General features: G+C 35.6%; 2 protein-coding genes across 2 annotated transcripts; one reads left to right on the top strand and one right to left on the bottom strand.

The window, feature by feature from the left end:
• Positions 1 to 1,563: 1,563 nt before the first annotated feature.
• Positions 1,564 to 13,654, bottom strand: LOC135598335 (ubiquitin carboxyl-terminal hydrolase 24-like). The gene is made up of 7 exons (XM_065091965.1): positions 13,240 to 13,654; positions 10,169 to 10,822; positions 9,883 to 10,070; positions 6,365 to 6,612; positions 4,068 to 4,210; positions 2,188 to 2,364; positions 1,564 to 2,031 (listed from the first exon to the last, which is right to left on the bottom strand). The coding sequence occupies exons 1-7, from the start codon at positions 13,252 to 13,254 to the stop codon at positions 1,843 to 1,845; spliced, it is 1,614 nt and encodes a 537-aa protein (XP_064948037.1). The 5' UTR covers positions 13,255 to 13,654; the 3' UTR covers positions 1,564 to 1,842.
• Positions 13,655 to 16,734: 3,080 nt separating this feature from the next.
• Positions 16,735 to 22,384, top strand: LOC135597989 (probable inactive purple acid phosphatase 16). The gene is made up of 5 exons (XM_065091503.1): positions 16,735 to 17,184; positions 18,027 to 18,251; positions 18,790 to 19,087; positions 19,178 to 19,352; positions 22,045 to 22,384. Exons 1-5 carry the CDS (start codon positions 16,941 to 16,943, stop codon positions 22,255 to 22,257), a joined length of 1,155 nt encoding a protein of 384 aa, XP_064947575.1. The 5' UTR covers positions 16,735 to 16,940; the 3' UTR covers positions 22,258 to 22,384.
• The last annotated feature ends 94 nt before the right edge of the window (positions 22,385 to 22,478 follow it).

The raw sequence follows: 22,478 nt of genomic DNA, 5'->3' as shown, positions 1-22,478 counted from the left end.
TAATAAAGGCTGATTTATTGTTTTTAAGGGGCTTTTCTATATATACAAAATATATTAAAAATAACAAAAAAATCATATAAAATTGAGTTCAGAGAGGACAGCGAGATGGGTTCTGAGGGGCGGGATCTGAAAAATGACGGATTTGCCACTGTGGTTTGTTTGCGACGGCCCGGTGTTTGACTCGTGACATGTGTCGTTATTACTTTTGTAAGCCTTGGGCGGCTCCGAATTAGGGCATGTGATCGGAAATTAATTGCGATAACGCCACCGTAATCACTCGCTCTGGTCAATGCTTTGACCAGAGTGACTGTCGATCACGAGGGACGCATCATCACAACGGTTGAATCACTTATCGCGCACGAAAAACGAACGATCGAGATTGTAAAGGAGCATAAAATGAAACGTTCCGACGGTACGTGGGGTGGGAAGGGAAGGGTAAATAGGGTAGAAAGGTGGGAACCAGACGGGAGGTGGTGGGGCCGGGCAGCGCGACCGAGCAGTTCCAGGCATTGGGGAAGGAGGGATGAGGGTGCGGCGACGGGTGCTGCGTATTATATATTCTTTCTTTCGCGAACGGTACTTCGAATACGCCTCCAGTTGTTACCCTAATCAATACATTGCTGGACGGATGATGGGACCCATGCTGAATCGAATTACGAAGCCGGTGTCCGAGGGGGTGAATGGGAGAGTGGTGTCGAGGGGGTTGCTGGATGGTCTCTTTCTGTCCGCCGTACGAGGCAGACAGCTGTTCTCCGCTAATTCCAGCTAAGCCATCTCTGCACCGAACACAACCTTTTTCCACCGCAGTGAAACCTGCCCGTGTTCCTCACTGCATTATTATGCGCCGCCCACAGGTTCTTTTATTTTCTTGTTTCATTTACTTTTTTTTCCGAAATATGTATATTATTGGTGTTTTACACAAATAATATAAGAGGATGCACCTTTGTTGGTACAAAAATATTTACTTAATCTTACAGATCCATTAAGAATAATGGGTAGGAAATAAAATGATATATATTTTGTCCTAGGAATTTTTGAATCAAATGTCATCCATTTAACCTACATACCATAAGAACACTTGTGGACAAGGGGCAGGTTCTGTTGGCATATCCAAGTCATATAGCATAAGGTTGACTTTGGATTGATTTTTGAAAGCCCTCTAAATTTAAGGAACTGCAACACCATTTAAAATTGTTTCAAGAAATTAGTATAAATGATTCTATCTAAGAACCTTTTTAGTCAAATTTCACTTACTCAAATTAGGCATAACAAAGAGACTTCCAACAAAATCTCCCTGTTCTTCAGATCATTTTGGAAGTCTACAGGATAAGGTCAACACTAAAGGGCATCTAAGATTACAGTTTGAGTTCTAACAAAACGGATGGCAATGTGTAGCAATGCCGCCTCCTCTCTGGCCCATGTATACGTTGCCTACATTTCAATCTGTCCCGAAGCTGTAAACAGATGAGCCAAATCAACTGCAGATCATGCACAGCAAAGGATCTTCCCAAGTTGGATCAAAACAATGTGTTACATCTGGCATCAAAGTAGAACATCAAAAGATACAGAACCATACTACTCACTTCCTACATTAGAAGATATAATGAGGTAATGCACATTTCCGTCTGTAGGTACAGTAAGAAAAAAATACATCCAAAGTCTTTTAGTAGTTGTGCTACTTTTGATCGACACAAGGCATCCAATAAAAGAGCAATGAGAACCAATAGATCTACACATCATGATATGGTTAACCCCCATCAGGCAGTAATTTTACATGCAGATCAGATAAACAATAGATGGAGGTGGCTTTAGGATTGCATCTTAATAAAGAATAAGAGATGACTACATTTGCTTATAGAAGAGGACATAAGCCTGGTCATGCAAGACCTTGTTTGTAGTGACAGCTGTAACAGTTGCATCATCATACCGAAGCCAGATGCCATTGGAATACCTTGCATCAGCAGTATAATGACCCTTTGAGGGTTCTCGACCATGGTGCGTGATGGTGGCTACAAGCTCATATCTCCTTCCCTGTATGGAGCAAAAGCTTTCTTGGTGGAGCAAGTTGATAAACTACGCACCAAAATAGATGACCAAAGCAACATCTATATGCACACACTCTGATATGAAAGAATAGAAGAGAACAGAAAGCATTGGAAAAAAACTGAAACATTAAAAGGAACTAACCTCTGGTGATGAGGAAACGAGTAATTCTCGCCCAAGAACCAGCTCAAGTGGGAAATGAACAGGTTTGTGCAATTTTGTGCTTCCTTTGCTTCCATAGCTAAACCTCATTAAATGCAGTATCATTATCTTCGAAAGCTTCTGTATTTTCACTGATTTGCTGGCACTAACCACCCCAGCCTGCATCAAGAGAGTTCAGTTCATCAATACCAGGCAGCCATCAACACTAGGGTCGTACAGTCATTAATAACCACTTATTCTTCATGAATAATGGGCCAATGTATAACATAAACTAGATCAAATAAATCGACACATTATACGAACGGAATTGATACACAGCATCAATCTTTCTTCTTGCTTTGAACCCATTTGGCTATATCTTTGGTTTACTTACTGAGATTAAGGTTAGTAGATTTGAAACTCATTTAAAAGGATAAGAACTTTGCAAGGCAGTTAGAAGCATGGTTCGCCTTATCGGTCCGTACCGATGTACCGACCAGCCATCAATATGGTATTTACTGATGCATTGACACATGGTATTGTGGAACATACTGACAAACCGATATGTACCACTCATACCAATCCCCTATCGGACTGGTACATACCGCCCATACCGGTCCTCTATCAACGCACCACCTGTACTGAGCGGTATACTACGGTACAACGAGCCTTGGTTAGAAGTTTATGTTCAAGTAATCAGGAGAGGAATCTAGCTATTTGAGCGGTATACCACCCATACCGGTCCTCTATCTTATGGAGACAAGCACATCCAGAATCTAGCTATTTGACAAAAGCATGGTTAAGTTTATGATCGAGTAATCAGGAGAGGAAGCAAAAATGATGCATAATCCACAACTTAGTGACACTAGTTCCAATCTTGAGATGGATATTCAAGGCTTCCATCAAAGACTCTAAAGAGGTCTTCCTCCCTTAGATATGATCAATATTTTTCTAAAACTATATATGCTCATTAAAAAACAAGAATTCCAAATAGATCCACAAATGATTGGTGCAATGTCAACTGGTTTGATAGGACCTTTTGATCTCATGTTGGTGATTGATTGCAAAAGAATGATCTGCGTTAAATTGCAAGAAGTTACACCAGCTTGATGGCCTAAAATTGAATATAAACAATTTTGGGTTGAAATATGGACAATAAGCTGTTGAAGTATTTCTGAGATTCCAATATCAGAAAATAAATAAATAAGCAGAGAAGTATAAAGAACTAAGAGATAAATGTCTGCTGCAACAAGATGATAATATTCATTCCCAAGATATCACATGAAATCTCCATACTAACCCAAGAGTTCCTCTTTCAAACACACTATCCTTCCCATCTTAAAGTCACATGAAATCTCCATACTATCCTTCCCATCTTAAGTTTTTTTTCTTTTTTACTATTTTCTTTATTGTTATTTAATTTGAAATTTCACTGAAATAAATAAATTCTAATTTAATTTAAAATTTTGTTTCAATTTTAATTTTATTTAAATTGATAGATATGGCTGAGTAAACTAAAGTAGTTGATAACCAGTCCTTTATTTGTACTGAGGGTTCGAATCTCTCTCTTTCTCTCTCTGCTCGATCTGATTCCTTGATACTTTTCATTTCAAAGCATCTACAAATTCTTATGGATTTCTCCAAAAAAATACCAAGATAATAGAATCTTCAATACCCTTCAAATTAAAGAAAATAATAATAAAAACTATACAAACAAGAATCCAATAAGCATAGCTTTTTAAAAAAATCATACTAATAATCTTTTTTAGTTTTAATTCTTTGAGTTTCTTCTTATCGAGAATTCAACGGTGAAGAATTAGAAAAAATTAATTCAAACATAAGGCTATCTCTGCAGACATAAAGCCAAATAACGAATAAAGTACCTTTCCAGCTGATGCTTTATATCCTTCAAGTGTTTCGGGGGCAGAAAAAAGATGAAGCGCATCTTCAATGGTATGAACAGCCTCGGGGAAAATGTCAAGATGAAGCAAGAGGAAAGGTTGGACAGTTGCTGAAGCCTTATTCCCTGTGATCAAAATCATAAATTAAAGAAACAGGTAAATGACACCAAAGGTAACAATTCCAAATCATGCTAAGGAAGGTCATGAGTTGGCCCAAGAGCAAGTTTAGTGTTCTAGAGGACCATTGTCATTTATTTCCTTTGGAATAAATCCTATGAATATAGTTTCTTTTCAAATACCGTAAGTTGCCATGTGGCAACATCTATGTTTCTACTTTACTTTCCTAGATAGCTCAAAAAGTAGAAAAATAGAGCCAAAAGTAAAAAGTCAAAATTGGAATTGAGCATTGAAAATTTTATCCCTACAAGGAGCTTATGTCATGATTGAAGAATTTACAAATAATCAAACATATCAACCAAATATTTTATAAATAAGAAAGATCATTTGTCAATTCAAATGGAAATTATATCTTATATAATGCAGAGAAGAAGAAATTATTGATTTACTTATGAAATGCTAACTTCTTGACTGTATTCTTTTATCATTTTGCAGTTTCTCTATCTCTTCTTAAAGTCAACAAAAGGGGTAAAAGGGGTTGTAACATGAAACATCAAAAAGTGGATAAATGAATTTTTTTTCTTTAATATGTATGGGTGATACGAGACCACTTAGGAAACCAGATCAAATCTGGTACTTTTTCTCCAATGTGCAATGTCATTGTCCATGCATGAGGCAACTCCTATGTGAGACCAAATCACCAGGTGTCATGACTAAGACATGGATGAATATGGAATAGTCTTCTCTTTCTTATCTTTCATCATTATCCCCTCGCAACCTCAATTATCAAATTCAAAAAACTTACTATTTAGGCTCTCCGAAAGATTGTCATAGATCATATCCATATCAGTGCATTTGTCCACATCAAGATGGTATGTCGATTATAATTGAACTATACAGCCAAAAGATTCTAGTACCAATGCCAACTTTAAATTAGAAATGAAAATTAGCAACAAGCTACAGAATCATTATCTATACTCATTGAGAAACACCTACAGTAGTCCCAAACCTGAGTTTATTTTAAGTCTTTGGCAAAAATTAATGCAAAACTATCATCAGTCACAGCCTCGCCCCAAATGAAGCAGTCTAAGCAAAATGTTGAATAAGTGGGAGTCAACTAATAAAATCTGAGCGTGAATCTTATTTCAGAAAATGACAGAATTAGCTGGATTTTTTTCTTAATAACCAAAAGTATATGTATTTAAACCAAGGTTCGCTGTACCATACTGTACCGGTGTTTTGACTCGGGCTCGGTACGGTATGGTACTGGTGTACCGGGTGGTACATCAGGGTGTACCGAGCGGTATACCCTGGTGCACCGAACAATTTTATACTTTTATACTGTAGCATTGCTACAGTATAATACTATAGCACTGTAGCAGTGCTACAGTTAGAGTACTGTAGAACTGTAACGGTACCGGACGGTCCGTGTACCGGTAACCTGTTGGACCGATATGTACCACCCGATACGGGCGGTACGCTTCGGTATGGCAGACCTTGATTTAAACTTTAAAGTGGCTAAAAACTTGGAACAGATCATGTTCAACATTATAAGAGACAAGAGAGAAACATTCCCTCCATTCAACACAAATCAGACTTGTAAAATTAAATTCAGTAAACAGCTGTCAAAGGATCAGACATCCCACAATGTGGAACTCAAAAAGACTTCCAAAGATGACAACCAAGAAAATAAAGTGAATCATATGCAACAGACTCCAAAAATGTGGTGATTTTGCCAGGGTCTGAGTACAATTAGACAAGCAAAAAACCATTAGAAATAACATGTCAAGCTGTTTAGCAGTTAGCACCATCAATACTATATGAGGATAACAACAGTTCGTAATAAATACTGGTAATAATAACTTTAATATGATGAAAGCCTTTTTTTAATGGTGATTACATATTCCATACCTAATACCAGAATCACTAGAAAAGGACAACTAGCGAAGAATGTAAAAGCTTGCAGTATTCATACACATAATAAGTCAGAGAGTTGAATCTGCAATTTAAAGAAACATCATGTTTTACCAGCTTTTTTGAATAACTGGAATTACTTGTAAAATGGTGAAAAACACAAGCAAAAAGATTTCAGCAGGAACGCATCTGAACTTTAGGAAAACAACCAATCAAATAAGCAGATATGTTTGAAAGACAGGACCAACCTCTTGCCTTAACAAGACTCCTCAATTGACCCCCAAAAATTCCACTTAACTGAGAAGGAACAAAGCTCTGAGTTCTGGTGACTGCAGACTTGTTCTTTGGTCCAACAGTTTCCCAGCCATCATCTTCAGCAGAAGAAATGAGAGGTGCTTGACTACCAATAGCATCTGACATGTAGCCTTCAAGCTTCAGCAATTCATCATGCATTTGATCCATTACAAAACTTAAAAACTCCTGGGCATCTTCTTGTCTGAAATAAAAATGAATTTAGATCTACAAGTACAATGAGACTCACCAAATGACTCTTTTGTTCATTTAGAATAGGCACAGTTAACAATATTGTTTGTGTCAGATGATGAATTCATTGCACACAAAAATTGAACATCTAGAAGTATTTCTTTAACATAAGAGGCAGAAAATAGTAATATTCAGAATGAACAAAGTGATTCAACTTCTATCCAAGTTGTTCATGTATACATGGAAATGAGAAACAGGTTAAAAACACCAATAATTATCCAATGCAAAAAAGAGAAAGCAACGATAAAGGACGTTTAGGAAAGGCTTTTATTGAGTCATTAATATCATCTTTTTTAATGATTCATGAAAGTGAATCCATAAAATATAGATTTATGAGAAGCTCAAACAAAAAGGTTATTCTATTACTTGATATTCTTAAGTGATACCTAAAAGTTCTAATATATGAGCCAACCACAAACACATCTGGCATACTTTTGAAATGTTCCATACAGGCAGATGCAAGAGAAACAGCAACATTGCTAAATTAAATGCATTAGTAACTTAAGTGATAAAAGGTTTGCGAGGTAGCCACTCTATGGCTTACAATCATTCATCCTTGTTGTAAACTTTGGAAGTATAGCAGAAGTTTAAAATTTAAAGCATGTTCCATTGTCGAACAATGTTCAGCTGCAGCCCATAACTAGTCCTTTCAATTCACCAACTAGCCATAAAGGTTTTCAAGCAAGCACTTGCTTGCCTAAACTTGATTAAGCTAGGAATCTAACATGAATATTTAATAATTAAATCCTTGTGTGAACCAATACATTGAACCAACCCATTTCAGACAGTCCATTCTGGGTATATAGTCCAGGTACATAAATATAAAGATTTTACCCGCCACGGCCTACTTCTCCACAGCCCACCATGTGTCGTTGTCGATCAGGTACACTCCTTTTCTCCTTCTTTTCCTCCACAGCCTTGTCTTCTTCCACCGCCTCCTCTTCTTCCTCACTCTTCCTCCACCACCTCTTCTACTTCCTTTCTCTTCTTCCTCTACCTTCATCCTCCTCTTTCTTCACCACATCCTCTTCTTCCTCCACCAACCCCTCCAATGCCTCCTCTTCTTGCTTTCTCCTCCTCCTTGTTCCTCTACCCCTTTCTTCTTCCTCCTACTCTTCCTCCTCTTCCTTCCTCATCTCCTTTTCATTCTTCCTCTTTGGCCAATGTATCATGTATCGGTAAACCAGTACTGTTCAGTGTATACAAGTTACGTCCAGGAATGGTACAGTACCCAGTACAAAATTGAAATACTAACTCAAAAGTCAAAACAACAATCTATGTTAGTATAACTTCCAATAGTCTAGAATACTTGATTTTTACTCTATGGCATCCATATGAAAGGAAAATTTTAACTGATGAAGATCATGTGGTGCAAGACAAATATGCTGAAAATTTTTTCACACCAAAATCATGCTCCATTTATGCTATCTATCCATATTTTCAGATATGGGAATATCACTGGCCCTAGAATATCAAGAAAGTGCATAATGATGGTGCTCTAATAATTTCAGTTAAGAATATTAATATTCTCTATCAAATTAATGAAAAGGGTTTCCACATTGCATGCACTGTGAAACACATAAATTGGGTGTGTCCACAAGCAGAGTACTTTGGTCTACAATGCTAATCTCTCTTTCCCCTCCCAAATAATATTAAAGCTATTACTCACCTTGACCTTCTCAATATTTCATAATTACTGCAATGTAACTATAACTATTTTTATCCCTGCGTTCACGTCTCCATGATTTGTGTTCTCTTTTTTGGACCTTTTTCTGACACCAAATCTAACTGAAGTATCAAATTTCATAACATCTAAAATATATGAGTGCTTATAGTTGCTAATGTTTGCACACTAAAAGTCCAACTTAGGACTAATCAAAAAAATTGGAAGAACAATTGGATGGATCAGATTGAAAAATTCACAAACAATAAAGAATACAGGTCTACACACACAAACATATATGATAAAAATATTAGATTCCAACATAATATAAATACAAATATATCCTTCAAACAAGACCTTAGTGCCGGAATATGAATATGCAGAGGCACTGGGTAAACATATACATTTAGAGGTTTGAAAAGACTACACAACAGAACTAATTCCTCCTGTGATGCCAGGTATTTTCTCTTGATTTGGCACTTACTCTTTCAAAGTCTCATCCATGTTCTCCATATTCAAGAAAAGCCATAAGAATTCATCATAAGGTTTGCAGGTGAGAAAACAAAACACCATCAGTTGAAAAATAACGAGTCAGATTATTAGTTTCTCTTTCCTTTTCACCCTAGACCTTCATCTTCTCATCAACTTCTCTTCCTACTCTTCTCTTCTCCTCGCTACTGTTTGATCTAATTGCAAATAGACAAAACCCAGCCTTAATTGGTAAGGTCAATTGATCTAAACTGATCTTGATGCTCATTTCATATGATTTTTTAAATACTTTTTTTCAAAGCAACAAAAGTAAACCTTTACTGAGCAAAATGAGTACAACTCACACTGTTTGCAATACAGCAAACCAAAATAGCAAAATTCGGGGGCCAATTTCCCGTCAACAAAATTTGATCTGGTCTTCCTGCTTTTTAATACCTTTCAAATCGAGTTCAACTAAATTAACTGGACAAACCAATTCATCAACTCTAATCAGCTTGACCAGATCAAATTTCTCAATCTAGCTTGATCTAAGCTCAATTTGAGACTTATGTGCCAAGCGAACGCTTGAGCTAGAGCTTGAATCACCCAGTGCCCAACCTTGAGCACCCACCTAGGCACTGCCAGATTCAATCTCCTCGCCTTCCCGAGGTCTAGGCGAGCGCCCAAGCACCTCTTAACATCATTGGTGTAATTAAAAAGACCAACATGGCAAATGTCTTCCAATATAGATTGATTAAACTAGGGGTCCTTTTAGGATACCTTTCAGTAGTAAATATTAAAAACACAAAATCTTAAACCTAAGATGGATTAATACCAAAGATTAACAAAGTGTTTCATCCTACAAGAGACTCCAACATACTTCAATATTTCATCTTCAATGAAAAAATTGCTAACTAAGATAGTTTAATGTCAAAGATCAACAAAATTAATCCTACAAGAGGCTTCAAAATTTGACAACATTTCATGTTCAGCAAAAAGTTATTAAGAACTTGGGTTCGGCGTCAACACTGAAACACAAATGTAATCTCCATATAATTAAACAAAATCAGATAGTTCAAGAAAAGCACACACCTTGGCCTTCCCAATATTCCAATTGGCAAGTCAGGAGTAAAACATTTTAAAACAGCATCAAACATAATTGGACTAAAAGGCTTCCCAGTCTCAAGAACTCTCTTTCCAGTATCCTTGGTGCTTGAATCACCAGGCATATCAAATTCAGATATAAAATTAACAAACGCATGCAATGTCTGGTAGCCACTCTGCAATTTAAAAGGAATATTCAGAGAAAAGCAATAGAAAAATATAAAAATGAAAAAAAAAACTAGTATATGAGTTAGTTCTCCAAATGATTAGTCACCTTAGGAATAGTTTGATTCCTTAGATCCTGCAAAAGCTGAACAAATGGTGAACAAGAAAGCAGACCTTGCAATGTTGCATTCAGAAAGCACAGATTTCCAGAATTTATTAAGCCTCGTGGTAATAAGCCTTTAACCACTGGTTCCTTTTCACCTGAAGTTTTCAGAACTTCCACCATGGGGGATGCAACTAACACTGAGTCAACAAGTACATTCTGATTTTTTGATTCTTGAAGTACACCTTGCACTTCTGGACTTGCAAAAGTAGCCGTATCCCTAATTCCTGTTTCAGATATCTGGAGAGAAACTGAAGCAGAGTTATCCTTCCCATTTTCAGTAACTCCAACAAGGTGGGTAGAATGCACACTGGAGCTTCCGTTAGCTTGGGCTCTTGTATCTCCTGGTAACTTGTCAATTTTGGAAGCTAACTTAGTAGTGCATATTTGGTCCTTTGCAATTGTTTTCGATAGCTGAATACCTTCCGATCTTATGGATGAATTAGTTTGTTTGGTTTCAATAGTAGAACCTTTGTATGAACTAACAGTCAAAGATCCAAACTGCAATCCTGTCTTTTCTATATGACTCGTATCATCTTCACCTGATTGCTTTTGGAATAACTTGGTTTCATCTTCTGTAAAAGACCCAAATACTAAGACCTGCTTCAACAAATGCAGCTAACATTATAAGAAGAATAAAATAATGGAGCCCCATTAATCTAAAAGATCTAAATTCCTCCAAAATAAATACAACCTTTCAAGATGCAAAATGAATCCAAAAAGATTACTTTTGATTCTTGATATGATAAAAAAATTAATGTAAAATGATTGGTGTTTATGAATGCAAAATTAATGGTACAACCTTAATGAAAAATTATACATAGCCCAAAACGAAATACCAAATTAATGCAGCACCATTAATTTTGCTTCTTTATGTGATATGGTGTTTATGAATCCAAAAAAAATCAGATACATGAAACTTCAAAAATGAGACACAGGAAAGTGTTTACTACCATGGACATATATAAATACATATACATATACATACATGCGTATGTACATACATATATACATATACATATATACATATGTATATATAGACAAACACATGCGCACATACTCATATATTGGTTGTGCACAAGGATTTTGATGTCCATCTGTTGCTGGCTCCAATCACCTATCGGACAGTATGGAACTTGTATACCAGGTTGTACACCAAACTATAACACCAATATCATTAAATCAAATAATAAGAAAAATAAATCTGAATAGTATTGTCAGCGTATCAAGCTATACATTTCGATGCCAGTAATTTGTTCGGCCAACATTTACAAATCTGTAACCCTTATGTGTGCACACACACACATATTGATTATTTCATATTTGTAAAGAAGAATAAAGTTGACAGCAAAACTTCCTTCCACACATGAAAATCAAGCTTTTTACATCATAACCGAATTCATCAAATGCTATTAAAAAAGCAAAAGTTAATTGGTTGCAGTATATATGAAATATCACCTAGATGCAATTTCAAAACTCCTATTGCTGGACATCCAAATCAAAGATTATTTAGCAACATCATCTAAAAATCACAAATGTCTTTTCAAAAAGCAAAATGAAGTCATCTTTTATCAATTATTTGGAGATAATGTTTTTGCATAATGTAGAAGCAATAGGGCTCCTACTAATGAGTTCGTCATGCTGGTGCAGATTCTTAGATTCTTATGCTGGTTTACGAAGGGTGGCCCACCGCACAAGGCTCCCCACTGAGGCAGAATCTACAGAAGGTTAATCTACATAGAGACTAGTACAGTATCTGATATAATGTTAGCATGCTACTGAATGATAAAGCAATGACAAAATTCTTGTTGGGTTTCCCAAGCCTAGTGCAGACGTAACACTTCCAACAAATGTTTATTCAATCCAGAAGGAGAAATAGCTCTCGGTGCTATCAAATAGAGAGCTAAGCAAAGAGGAAGGAAGATTGATTCTCCATAAGTGGTAGAAGGAAGATTGATTGGCCTTAATGAAGCAACACGATCTTAGAATACTTTTTTTCCATTTTCCTTTTGTACTAGGCCTATATAAACAGGGAAAGGTTTACATTCATGAACATGGCTGATGAGATAGTTCTTTTTGCTTTTCCCATATTATATACTAATTATGTGATGCCACATACCTAGAAGAGACTCCTCGAACTAAACAAGTTTGTATTAATCCCCAGTGTGATGTCCAGGAACTAGAGTAAATTTGAGTATAATCTTTTCTCTTCTATCGCTTTCTCTTCCATAATAATCAAATCCTAGAAAAAATATACATTTTTCCTTTGCTTTATGAGCCCTTTCATGAGCTTGTCCTACATCACTATATTAATCATCTCCATTCCTGCCTTGATTGGGAGAGTCTTGAGAAAGTATTTCTCCACTTGTACTTCAACAATGATTGAATTGTCCATCCTCTTACAAAACTAAATAGGCCTCCTTGCCTTCTCCAATACCATGTAATAGTCCTCTGATTGAGAGATTTTTGTACCAAGATGGACAAGAGTCACAAGATACTTAATCACACTCTTGTGCACTAAATCTAGTTGAATAAATGCAATGAAGGGATGCATCAATGTGTATTGGGCTGAACATGATATATTGACTGATGTCTAGGCATTTCCAATAACCAATAATGTTAATTTAGCCAAATAAGCACTGGCTATGATGAAAGAGGGTCCTAGGTTGGGCCTATCATATTAGTAACATTTAGACAAAAAGAAATTCATGATTTTCTTATGACCTTCGACTATATTTTTCTTCTTTTTTATGCAAACAATTTCAAAAATCCAATAGTTATACAAGCCAAGAATCTAAAATTCAAATGTTTCCTTAAGCAAAGGCATCAACAATCAACCAAACAGTTGTCACATATTCAAAAGACGTACACACATGAAATTTCATCCGAGTACCAAACTAAACAAAATCAATGCTTTACGTTCAAAATTGACATACCAGCAATTACCAATGACATCTACGATGGATATCAAAGATTCTGAAAACAGATTATTAAGAGAGGGGGCAAAAATAATTTACCTGCTGATCACTCATCTTGTCTGCCAAACCAAAGACGCACGTTGGAGTGGCCTAAATATCTCGAGAAAAATATCCTTTCTCTGGCGAACGGGGGAGGAAGGGAGCCGTGAATTGGAACAAGAAGAATCTAGGGTTTTTAACCCGATCGGGAAGAGGCCACTATAGAAGGGGAGGCGGAGGGAAGACATTAAACGAGAGGAAACGAGGGGAGGCCGAGGGAGGCGGCGGGGGAATAATAGCATCTAAAAGGGGAGACGAACTTTCGGATTTGGCCACCACCGCGGCCTAAACGCAGCATCTACCGCGGGAACTCCGAGATGGAACGCACAAAACTGCGTCGAGGAAACGACGAGGGGTGGGGGGGAGGTTGCCGTTTTCTCGCAGAGAAGAGAGAGAGAGAGACGGAGTAGGGTTTGATGGGTCTCCTGAAGCATCATTTAGAGTTCCTTTATGAATCGGTTTTCAGGGTTCAGAAAACATCGTTATTTGAGTCGGACCGGACAATTGACCGGTCGACCGATTTAGAGCGGTTCAACTGCTAGACCGAATATTTTAATAAAAATTAAAATAAAATAAATTAGATAAAAAAAATATTAAATGTAGTATTTAAATGGTATTTTATATATGTATTCTCGCAAATTTCGGAAATAGCAAATTTATCATTATAATTTTAGTATACTATAGCCTTACAAATTAAAATCATCTCCATAAAAATTTATTTTTGATGAATATTAGTTTGTTTGAGTCTATACATACCATAATAGCTGAAACATTAATGATATTTTTGTCCTTATAATAAAAGCTCAAAGGCTACTGATGTTTTTTTTATACAGGTCAAATTTATTGAGCGAAAAAGGATGTTTTTGATTATATCAAATATGTTATCTTTTTATCGTAGACGAGTGCATACGCTCTACTTATGTCGAACATGTTGAATTTTATTTTTCTTAGGCAAATATATCATGCATAGAAAGGAGGTGTGTTAAAAGTTTCATCATTTTTTTTTGTCCAAGACAAATGCATCTAATGTAAATAAGAATGTTTTGAGCATGTGAGGTACTTCAAATACTTTTTTATCTTATACATGTATATGGTGTGTAAACGAGACATAGCATACATTAATGGTTTCAAATATTTGTTTATCTTATATGGATGCAATGATCATAAAAGGAATGCTTTAGGCATGTTAGGTGCCTTTAAATGTCTTTTTGTCTTGGATATATACATGATACATAGAGGGGATATTTTGAGATGCAACAATCACTTTGTATGTTTACGTCTCTGTAGTAAACATATCATGCATAAAAAAGGATGTATTTGGTGCTTTAGATTTTTTTTTAAGCTCTAAATGTGCAAAAAGATATGTTTTAGATATATAAAGCACTTCAAACATCTTTATATCATAAGTAGATGTACGACACGTAAAGAAAACTCTTTATCATGTTATATAATTTGAATATTTATATGATATAAATTGAAGCATCACATATAAAGAATATGATTTGCTATATCAAACACTCTAGATATTTTTTAGTTTTGAATAAATCCTTTAATCGCAAAAGAGGACACGTTCAAGTATCAAGTGATATGAGTATAAATATGCTTCAAATATAGGGAACTCTCCATTGGTATATGCATTTAATTTCTAGAGGCGACCTGTGATGAAAATAATAGAAGATAAGAATAATTATTGAAGAAGCTTTATTGAATAAGTAAAAAACCTTAAATATATTAAGCTAGAAGCTTTATTGAATAAGTGTAAAAGCTTAAATACATTAAGTTGTCCCTCTCCTATTTATACAGATTAGGAGGAAGGATTTTCCTCAACAGAATAGAGAGATTTCTTAAAATCTTATCTTCTATCAACCTGACCTTATATGGTTAGGTTAAGCTTATGGATTGAATTCAGGCTGCTAGTTCAATTAGTATGATTATTCTATCTTTTTTTATCCCCGATAGAAGGAACTATGTTAATTTTAAGCCATTGATAAAGCTATAGATGAGGACACAGGGATAATGACAAGTCACCTTATGAGTCTCATCATTCAATTTCAAGATATAGCTGATTAAGGACAAAGTGTTTGTAGACTTATATTGGTCTCATGTTCTTACTAAAGCAGTAAAAAGATGTTTTAATTGTGGGTTTAATGAGGTAATAATGTTAGTGTAGCATTTTTAGAATTCTTTGTCAGTTCCAGACATGATATCTTCAATAAATATTGATTAATTTTATATGTCAAAGTCCTAATCGATCTAAGAATAATGATCATATCAAAAATTAAATATAAAAGATAAACATAAAATAATTTATTTTAAAGAGATATGAAATTAATGAAAATAAAAATACGAGGGAGATCGATGGCAACAAAACTTATATAATGAGAAAGAAAAAGAGACTAAGAGTAACTAAAAGAAGAATAGTTGTCAATGATATAAGATGAAAAAGAGAGGACAATAACTCGACGTGCAACAAAGTGAGAGCAACGATAATAAGAGAGAAGTCTTAGGGTTTGAAATCTCACCCGATATATCTAAAGATATTATGTATCACTTTCTGCGTTTGAATCTTGCCATCTACCCCTAAAAATAAAAATAAAATAAAATAATATTTATATGTGGGAAAAGAAGAAAAAGCAACATATCTATACATTTTATTAAGTCTAAATTACTGAATAAAAATATTAATTTTTTTGCCAAAAAAATTCATAAGAAATTTTTTTAAGCTCAAATTAATAATAACATATTTATCAATCATATCCTTATAAACCAAAGTATTACATCATGATAAAGAAAATAAGAATGATAAAATTATATTGATTCATGAAAAACGAACCATTGTGATTGATTTAAAACAACGATTAAATGTATTGATTTAACTATTTTTATTTAATATTTGAGATAATTTCTGAAATAAAAAATGATTATATGAATTATATATTATTCCTATAGTTAGACATCTTTACTATCCCGATCTCTAGACTTAAATTTATATTAAAATTTTTATAATTATTAAAATAAAATATTTAACTCCATTTACCCTAATGTTATCGGTTTTATCAACGGAAAATATATCACGTGACAACACATACATGAATAGCATAAAAACGATGAACAAAAAGGGATAATTTTAATTATGGTGATGGACGATGTTGTCGTAAGTGATTGTTACGGTAGTGATCGACAAGAACGATACAATGATCAATCTTACCACGAGTAACAAAAAAATTAATATGTAAAAAGATAATTTTGACTCAATTTTATTTTATTTTTATGATTATAAAAATTTTAATATAATTTTTTTAAATCTAGGATCATGATAAATGATACTAAAGAGATCTAACTTATTTTACTATAAATTTTTTAAGTCTAACAATTGATATATTAAATACATCTAACTATAATAGATAATATATAATTAGCCCAAAATGATCAGACCTTAATAGTTGGGAGAATTAGTTGCGTCGTCCCATCATTTGTCATCTCCTGCGAGATCTCTTCTTGCAGGGTAACGAACTGGGAGAAACGACAATGACGGCGGCAATTCGTACAACATTAGGTACGAGTTGGTATATTCCTTCCATGACGGATCCGGCTGACGGAAAAGAGCGTTCCGCTTGGCCTTCGTTAAAGGAAAGTAGTGCCGATGGAGTGTCACTGTGCTTCCCCCGCGAAATCTCAGTTGCTGCATCTACGAAGCCGGAATGGGGACGCCTGCGCTCCTCCTCTTCCTGGTGATCGTTCTCGCCGCCAAATCGGATTGCCGAGGCCATCATGAGGCGCCGTCGCTTTGGCAAAACCCCCTTCGATTCTCCGCCGACTCGGCGTTCAAGATCGCTCTCTTCGCCGATCTCCACTACGGCGAGAACGCGTGGACCGACTGGGGCCCCGCGCAGGACGACAACTCCGACCGGGTCATGTCGGCTGTGCTCGATACGGAGATCCCAGGTGATGCGCCTCTTTACCTGCCCCGAATCTCGTGGGGTTGATGATATGCAATTCGGTCTTCAAAATTTGGACATTGCTCTTGTGTGTTGTCTGAAGAATTTTATTCGATGGATGTGATTCGATTTTGTTTCATGAAATTAAAATGCAATTAGAAATTTTTGCTCTTTTTGGATGGCTTGTGTGTCATAATAAGCCAATGCACAATGTGTTCCTATATGGTAGTCCCTAGCAAGGTTCATGACTTGGTATACCGACAGTGTACTGATCAGGGTTCAGACTGATACTCTACCGATCCATGCCAGTTTATCAAGTGCCACTACACCAATATATATCGAGTTTTAAAAAATTCTGAAAAAAGAAACTGGCTGGTATAGGACCTGTATCATCTGCCTCATATCAGACGATGCAAGTCGTACCGAGAGGTATAGATCTTGTATCAGATGGAACAAGTCCTCATACCACCCTGTTTACCCTGGTCCGCTTATCCGTGTATCGGTAAATACTGTTCTTATCGTACCAGGCGGTACGGTAAATATTATCGAACCGGGAAATACTGTTCTTACTGTACCAGGTGGTATTACAAACCTTGATCCCCAGAATGCTTATCAATTGCACATTGGTTCCTCGATTAGTTCGTGAAATCCATGAAGAAGTTGTGTACAAGTACCTCATTTAAACTAGGGATATGAAACTCTGTGTGCGCTCGATGGCTATTCTCCGTTGGGCTCTGTCTCAGGGTGAACATATTATTCCTTTAAACTTCTGGCTTTAAAGTTACAATTGATGAATTAAAACTAACTATAATTGCATATTGGTCTTATGCGATTTTATTATAATTGCAGATTTTGTGATCTATTTGGGGGATGTCATCACTGCAAACAACCTTCCTATTGCTAATGCAACCTTGTACTGGGATAGGGCACTTTCTTCTTCTAGAAGCAGAGGAATCCCTTGGTCTACTGTGTTTGGCAACCATGATGATGCTCCATTTGAATGGCCATCTGAGTGGTTTTCAGCCGCTGGAATTCCACAAGTCATTTGTCCATGTGCAAATATCTCATTTTCAGGTATAACTAAGAGACATTTGACAATGGAGTTCAGGGAGATATGCAATGTTTGCTACCACATTAGTACATCAAGTTAATTGATAATGTTTTAGAACACTTAAAAGGAAAATCTTCCTAAGAAAAAGTTAATTGATACCATAGGTCGCATTTACTTGTTTTCTTTCATTGTTACAAACTTTATGTAGACATGATTTCCAAATAAGTCCAGATCCTTGTTAATTTCAGGTCCCTTTTTAACTAAAGGATTTGTATCATTGTTACAAATAAGTGTGGTATGTTTCTAAATATATAATATATTAATATTATGGGTAATTTACTTTCATACAATTTGAGACCAATTCATTCCATAGGTACTCTAGTATTATTTTGTTCTTCATCAATGAGAATTGGCCATAGATATCTAAATTATTTGAATTGCTATTCGTAGTATTTGTTCTTTTGAACTACAACTTTATCCTCCAAGATTTCTGATATGGGTTGTTTGATATCTTAAAACCATATCTAACACAAGAGTTGTAATATTTTAAAATGTTCGAAGATGGAGAAGTGGATGATACAGTTTTGAGCGATTGCAACTTTAAGGGAACAACACGAGTCAAGTTGATCAGTGCTGAGATTAACAATAATAGGTTGTCTTATTCAATCAGTGGTCCTAAAAACCTTTGGCCTAGTGTTTCCAATTATGTGCTGCAAGTATCTTCATCCAAAGATCCAAAACTACCAGCTGTTTTCCTTTACTTCCTTGATTCTGGTGGTGGTTCATACCCAGAAGTAGTATCTAATGCTCAAGTTGAATGGTTCTTGAGGCAATCACAGAAGATCAACCCAGATGCAAGGTAGGAAGCAGAAAAGTGTTGCTTTAAATTTGTATTAATTATGTTGCATTTTTGTGATAATATCTTATGCCTGGAACTTTTTATTTACAGCATTCCTGAGATTATCTTTTGGCATATACCAAGCACAGCATATAAGAAAGTAGCTCCCATGCCTATTTTTGGAATACATAAACCATGTGTTGGTTCCATCAACAAGGAAAGAGTGGCTCCACAGGAAGCTGAATGGGGGATCATGGATATATTTGTAGATAGGCCTTCCATTAAGGTATGAAGATTTCACTGAACACTTATTTTGCCTGTGTGCACATGTATAAACAGCATCCAGAATTTTGCGTATTTAACAAACAAATAATTGCATGTGTATGTCTAAAGTTTAGGTAGCTGCACTGAATCAGCACGTGAAACTTATGCCATACTTGGAACTATTGCTCTGCTTCAATTTCTTGAAATTGTTCTTCACAAATTTTTAATGATGAATGGAAAAATCCTGTCCTTGTTTTGAGGTGTGTGTAGAAGTTATTGACTTCTTCATTCTTTGTTTTGGAAAAGTCCTGTCCTTATTACTGCTCACTTTCCCTCTTCATTAAAAAACCAGTAGACTAGCTTAGTAAGTTGTATATAGTAGTCCTTAGCAAACATATCTCAAAATGGTCAAGCCAATATATATTGACTATTAAGTCCTTCAAGCCATTTATTAATCCTATCACCATCACACGATGTTCATCATGGTGTTGATTCTTATTTCTACAATAACTTGTACAGAGCGAGTATTGGCCAACTTAAGTCCAAACATTTGGAACTCAATTTATTTCTAGTAAGCCCATCAGGGATTGAAGTTTAATTCATCATAGGAAGTTTTGTCTTGAGATCTGTCATGCTAAGGTGGTTGTTAAACATTCTGTATTTTATCTAGGCCATTTTTTAAAATATTTTTTGGTTGACATAATGGTGAGTTAACTAAATCATGTCAAGTTTTATGGTGTTTAGCCTTATCAAGCCAGCAAGATTTTGAGAAACCCCATGCCACCAATTTTAAAGCCTTGAACCCTATATCAATTCTACCAATTATCTCCCAGTTGGTGTTGTTGGAGCATCACAATCAATGGCCCTGAAACACCTAATATTCTTGTCAAGTAGCAAGATGTATTTCAAATCTATTAAAGAGATTTACTTTGTGGTCAACACAAGAAATCTCAACGCAGAGCAGACAAGGTATTCCTTACTTGATGCTATGGGGTGCACATCATCTAAGTCTCCAAAATACTGCTAATACTTTTGTCTGGATTCAAGTAGTATACCAGCCTGTTGACTTCTACATTATGGATCATGGCCAGTATGACCATCATGATATACATATACATAGCAATCCAACCAATTATCATCTCCCTAGGACATATAACCAATATGCTTGGTTCAGTTTGGTTCTTTTATGTTAAGCTTCATTTAGTTCTGCTTTGGAAAAACCAAAAGCAAATGGCACCAGGTTTGGTTGAAATTGTACAGAAGAAATATCCTAAAACGCATTGTTGACATCTGATCTTTCCATGTCATTTTAGATATCCATATTTTGTGGCCCTAAAATAATAAGTTATTAAACACTAAAGCTCTTTACTTTTTCTCCCTAAAATCACCTCTTTCTAGTTCCAAGAACTATGCTTTGTTATAAAACCGAACCTCTCTCCGGATTTTACTCTTTCAATTTGAAATTTTGAATTGAGACATCTCACTTTTTGCAATTAGTTTGGCCACAACGATAATCACAAACCATGCTCACAGCCATGTAATCAACTTGATTCACTCCATTATGTAACCAGATTTTAAGAGAAAAATCTTCTAAAATATGCTTGTTATTCTATTTCTCTAGTATCTAATTGTTCAGCTTGTGAATTGATTTCCTTTCACTTTAGAAATTTGATAACAAATCAAAGTAGGGACAATTGCTTTCCCAATTTAACATCTATGGAGGTAATATTTGAGCATTGGAATTTCTTGTTTTGGTTTATAATATCACTTTCTAGGTCTACCAAGAGGAATATCTTCTCTGACCTTAAAGGATAAAATAAAACGCTAATTGAATAATCTTAGACTGCAAGTTGGTCCTTCCCAATTTTGAGATGGTTTTTCCTCTGGTAGAACTATAACTTTTACATCTCCCAGTTACACTTAGAGCTATAATGGAGTTAATACACGTTAACATGCAGATATTTCAATTATCTTTTTCTAAAATTTACTTCCTGTGCCTGTGTCATATCCATGTTGGCATCAACGCTTAATGGCTACTTCCTGCAACATGTTGGAAGATTGAAGACTCACACGCCATAAGGTCCCAACTGCGTTTGATGTGCCTCATGGATCTTCTCTAAACAGCAAGCTTTGTTGATGGCAATATCACTAGTCAAAGTTGCAAAGAACACAAAATTGACTTGAATAATGCTGAACAAATCATTCATTTTAAAACAAGATTAAATAACATAAATAATCTAACTTTTGTGACCTAAAAAGTTCTGAGTACAGGGAGTTTCCTTGTTATAGACCCAAGGTAATAATGCTTTCTCCACTTCATGAAGCATTTACTGTTTTCTTATGAGAAAAGAGATCAATTGATCATCAGCTGCACAATGTTGATGTAATATGGTGATGATTCAAGATGCTAAAAGGGACATAAACTGAAAGCAATGAGTGGCATCTACTTCACTAAGGCTACATAGTATATTCCCATCAATTTAGTATGAGCAACATCTGAGATAAGCAGTTAGAATGATTATGTTACTAAACTTGTGTAATACAACCATTAAATTTCTAGGTATAATCTTTCAAGTAGGTCCTGTCATCAGCTTATTATCTGTAGAAGGTGTGTGTTCTGTAAGGATGAGACATGCATTAAGATTGTATTGTTGCTAGTTGTAATTGACCATCCGTGTGCTATATATTCAAACATGTCTTGTGCCACTTTGCAGGCAGTCTTTGCTGGCCACAACCATGGATTGGATTGGTGCTGCCCTTACAAGAACCTTTGGTTGTGCTTTGCTCGCCACACCGGTTACGGTGGCTATGGCGACTGGCCAAGAGGATCGAGGATTCTCTCCATGACCGAACAGCCATTGTCCATCGAGTCTTGGATACGGATGGAGGACGGAACTAAGCATAGCCATGTCACCTTGAGCTCCTAAACTGCTCAAATGTATCAAAGGATTATGAACAAGTATCTGACAGCACTTAATTCTTTAAGAGAAACACAATGTTTGTGTCAGTAATATATAATGGCATGTGGCTAGTGATGCATGTATAGCTTTTTTATTATTTGGCAGCATCGTCTCATTGTCAGTTGTTGGTGGATAAAAATATATAGTAGTAATGTAGGTATAGTTTTTTTTCTTTTTATTATTCGACA

The sequence above is a fragment of the Musa acuminata genome, chromosome BXJ2-1 (genome assembly GCF_036884655.1).
Source record: "Musa acuminata AAA Group cultivar baxijiao chromosome BXJ2-1, Cavendish_Baxijiao_AAA, whole genome shotgun sequence".
Taxonomy (NCBI): Eukaryota; Viridiplantae; Streptophyta; class Magnoliopsida; order Zingiberales; family Musaceae; genus Musa; species Musa acuminata.
Note: the sequence above shows the minus strand (reverse complement) of the source record. Positions and strands in the feature narration are given on the sequence as shown.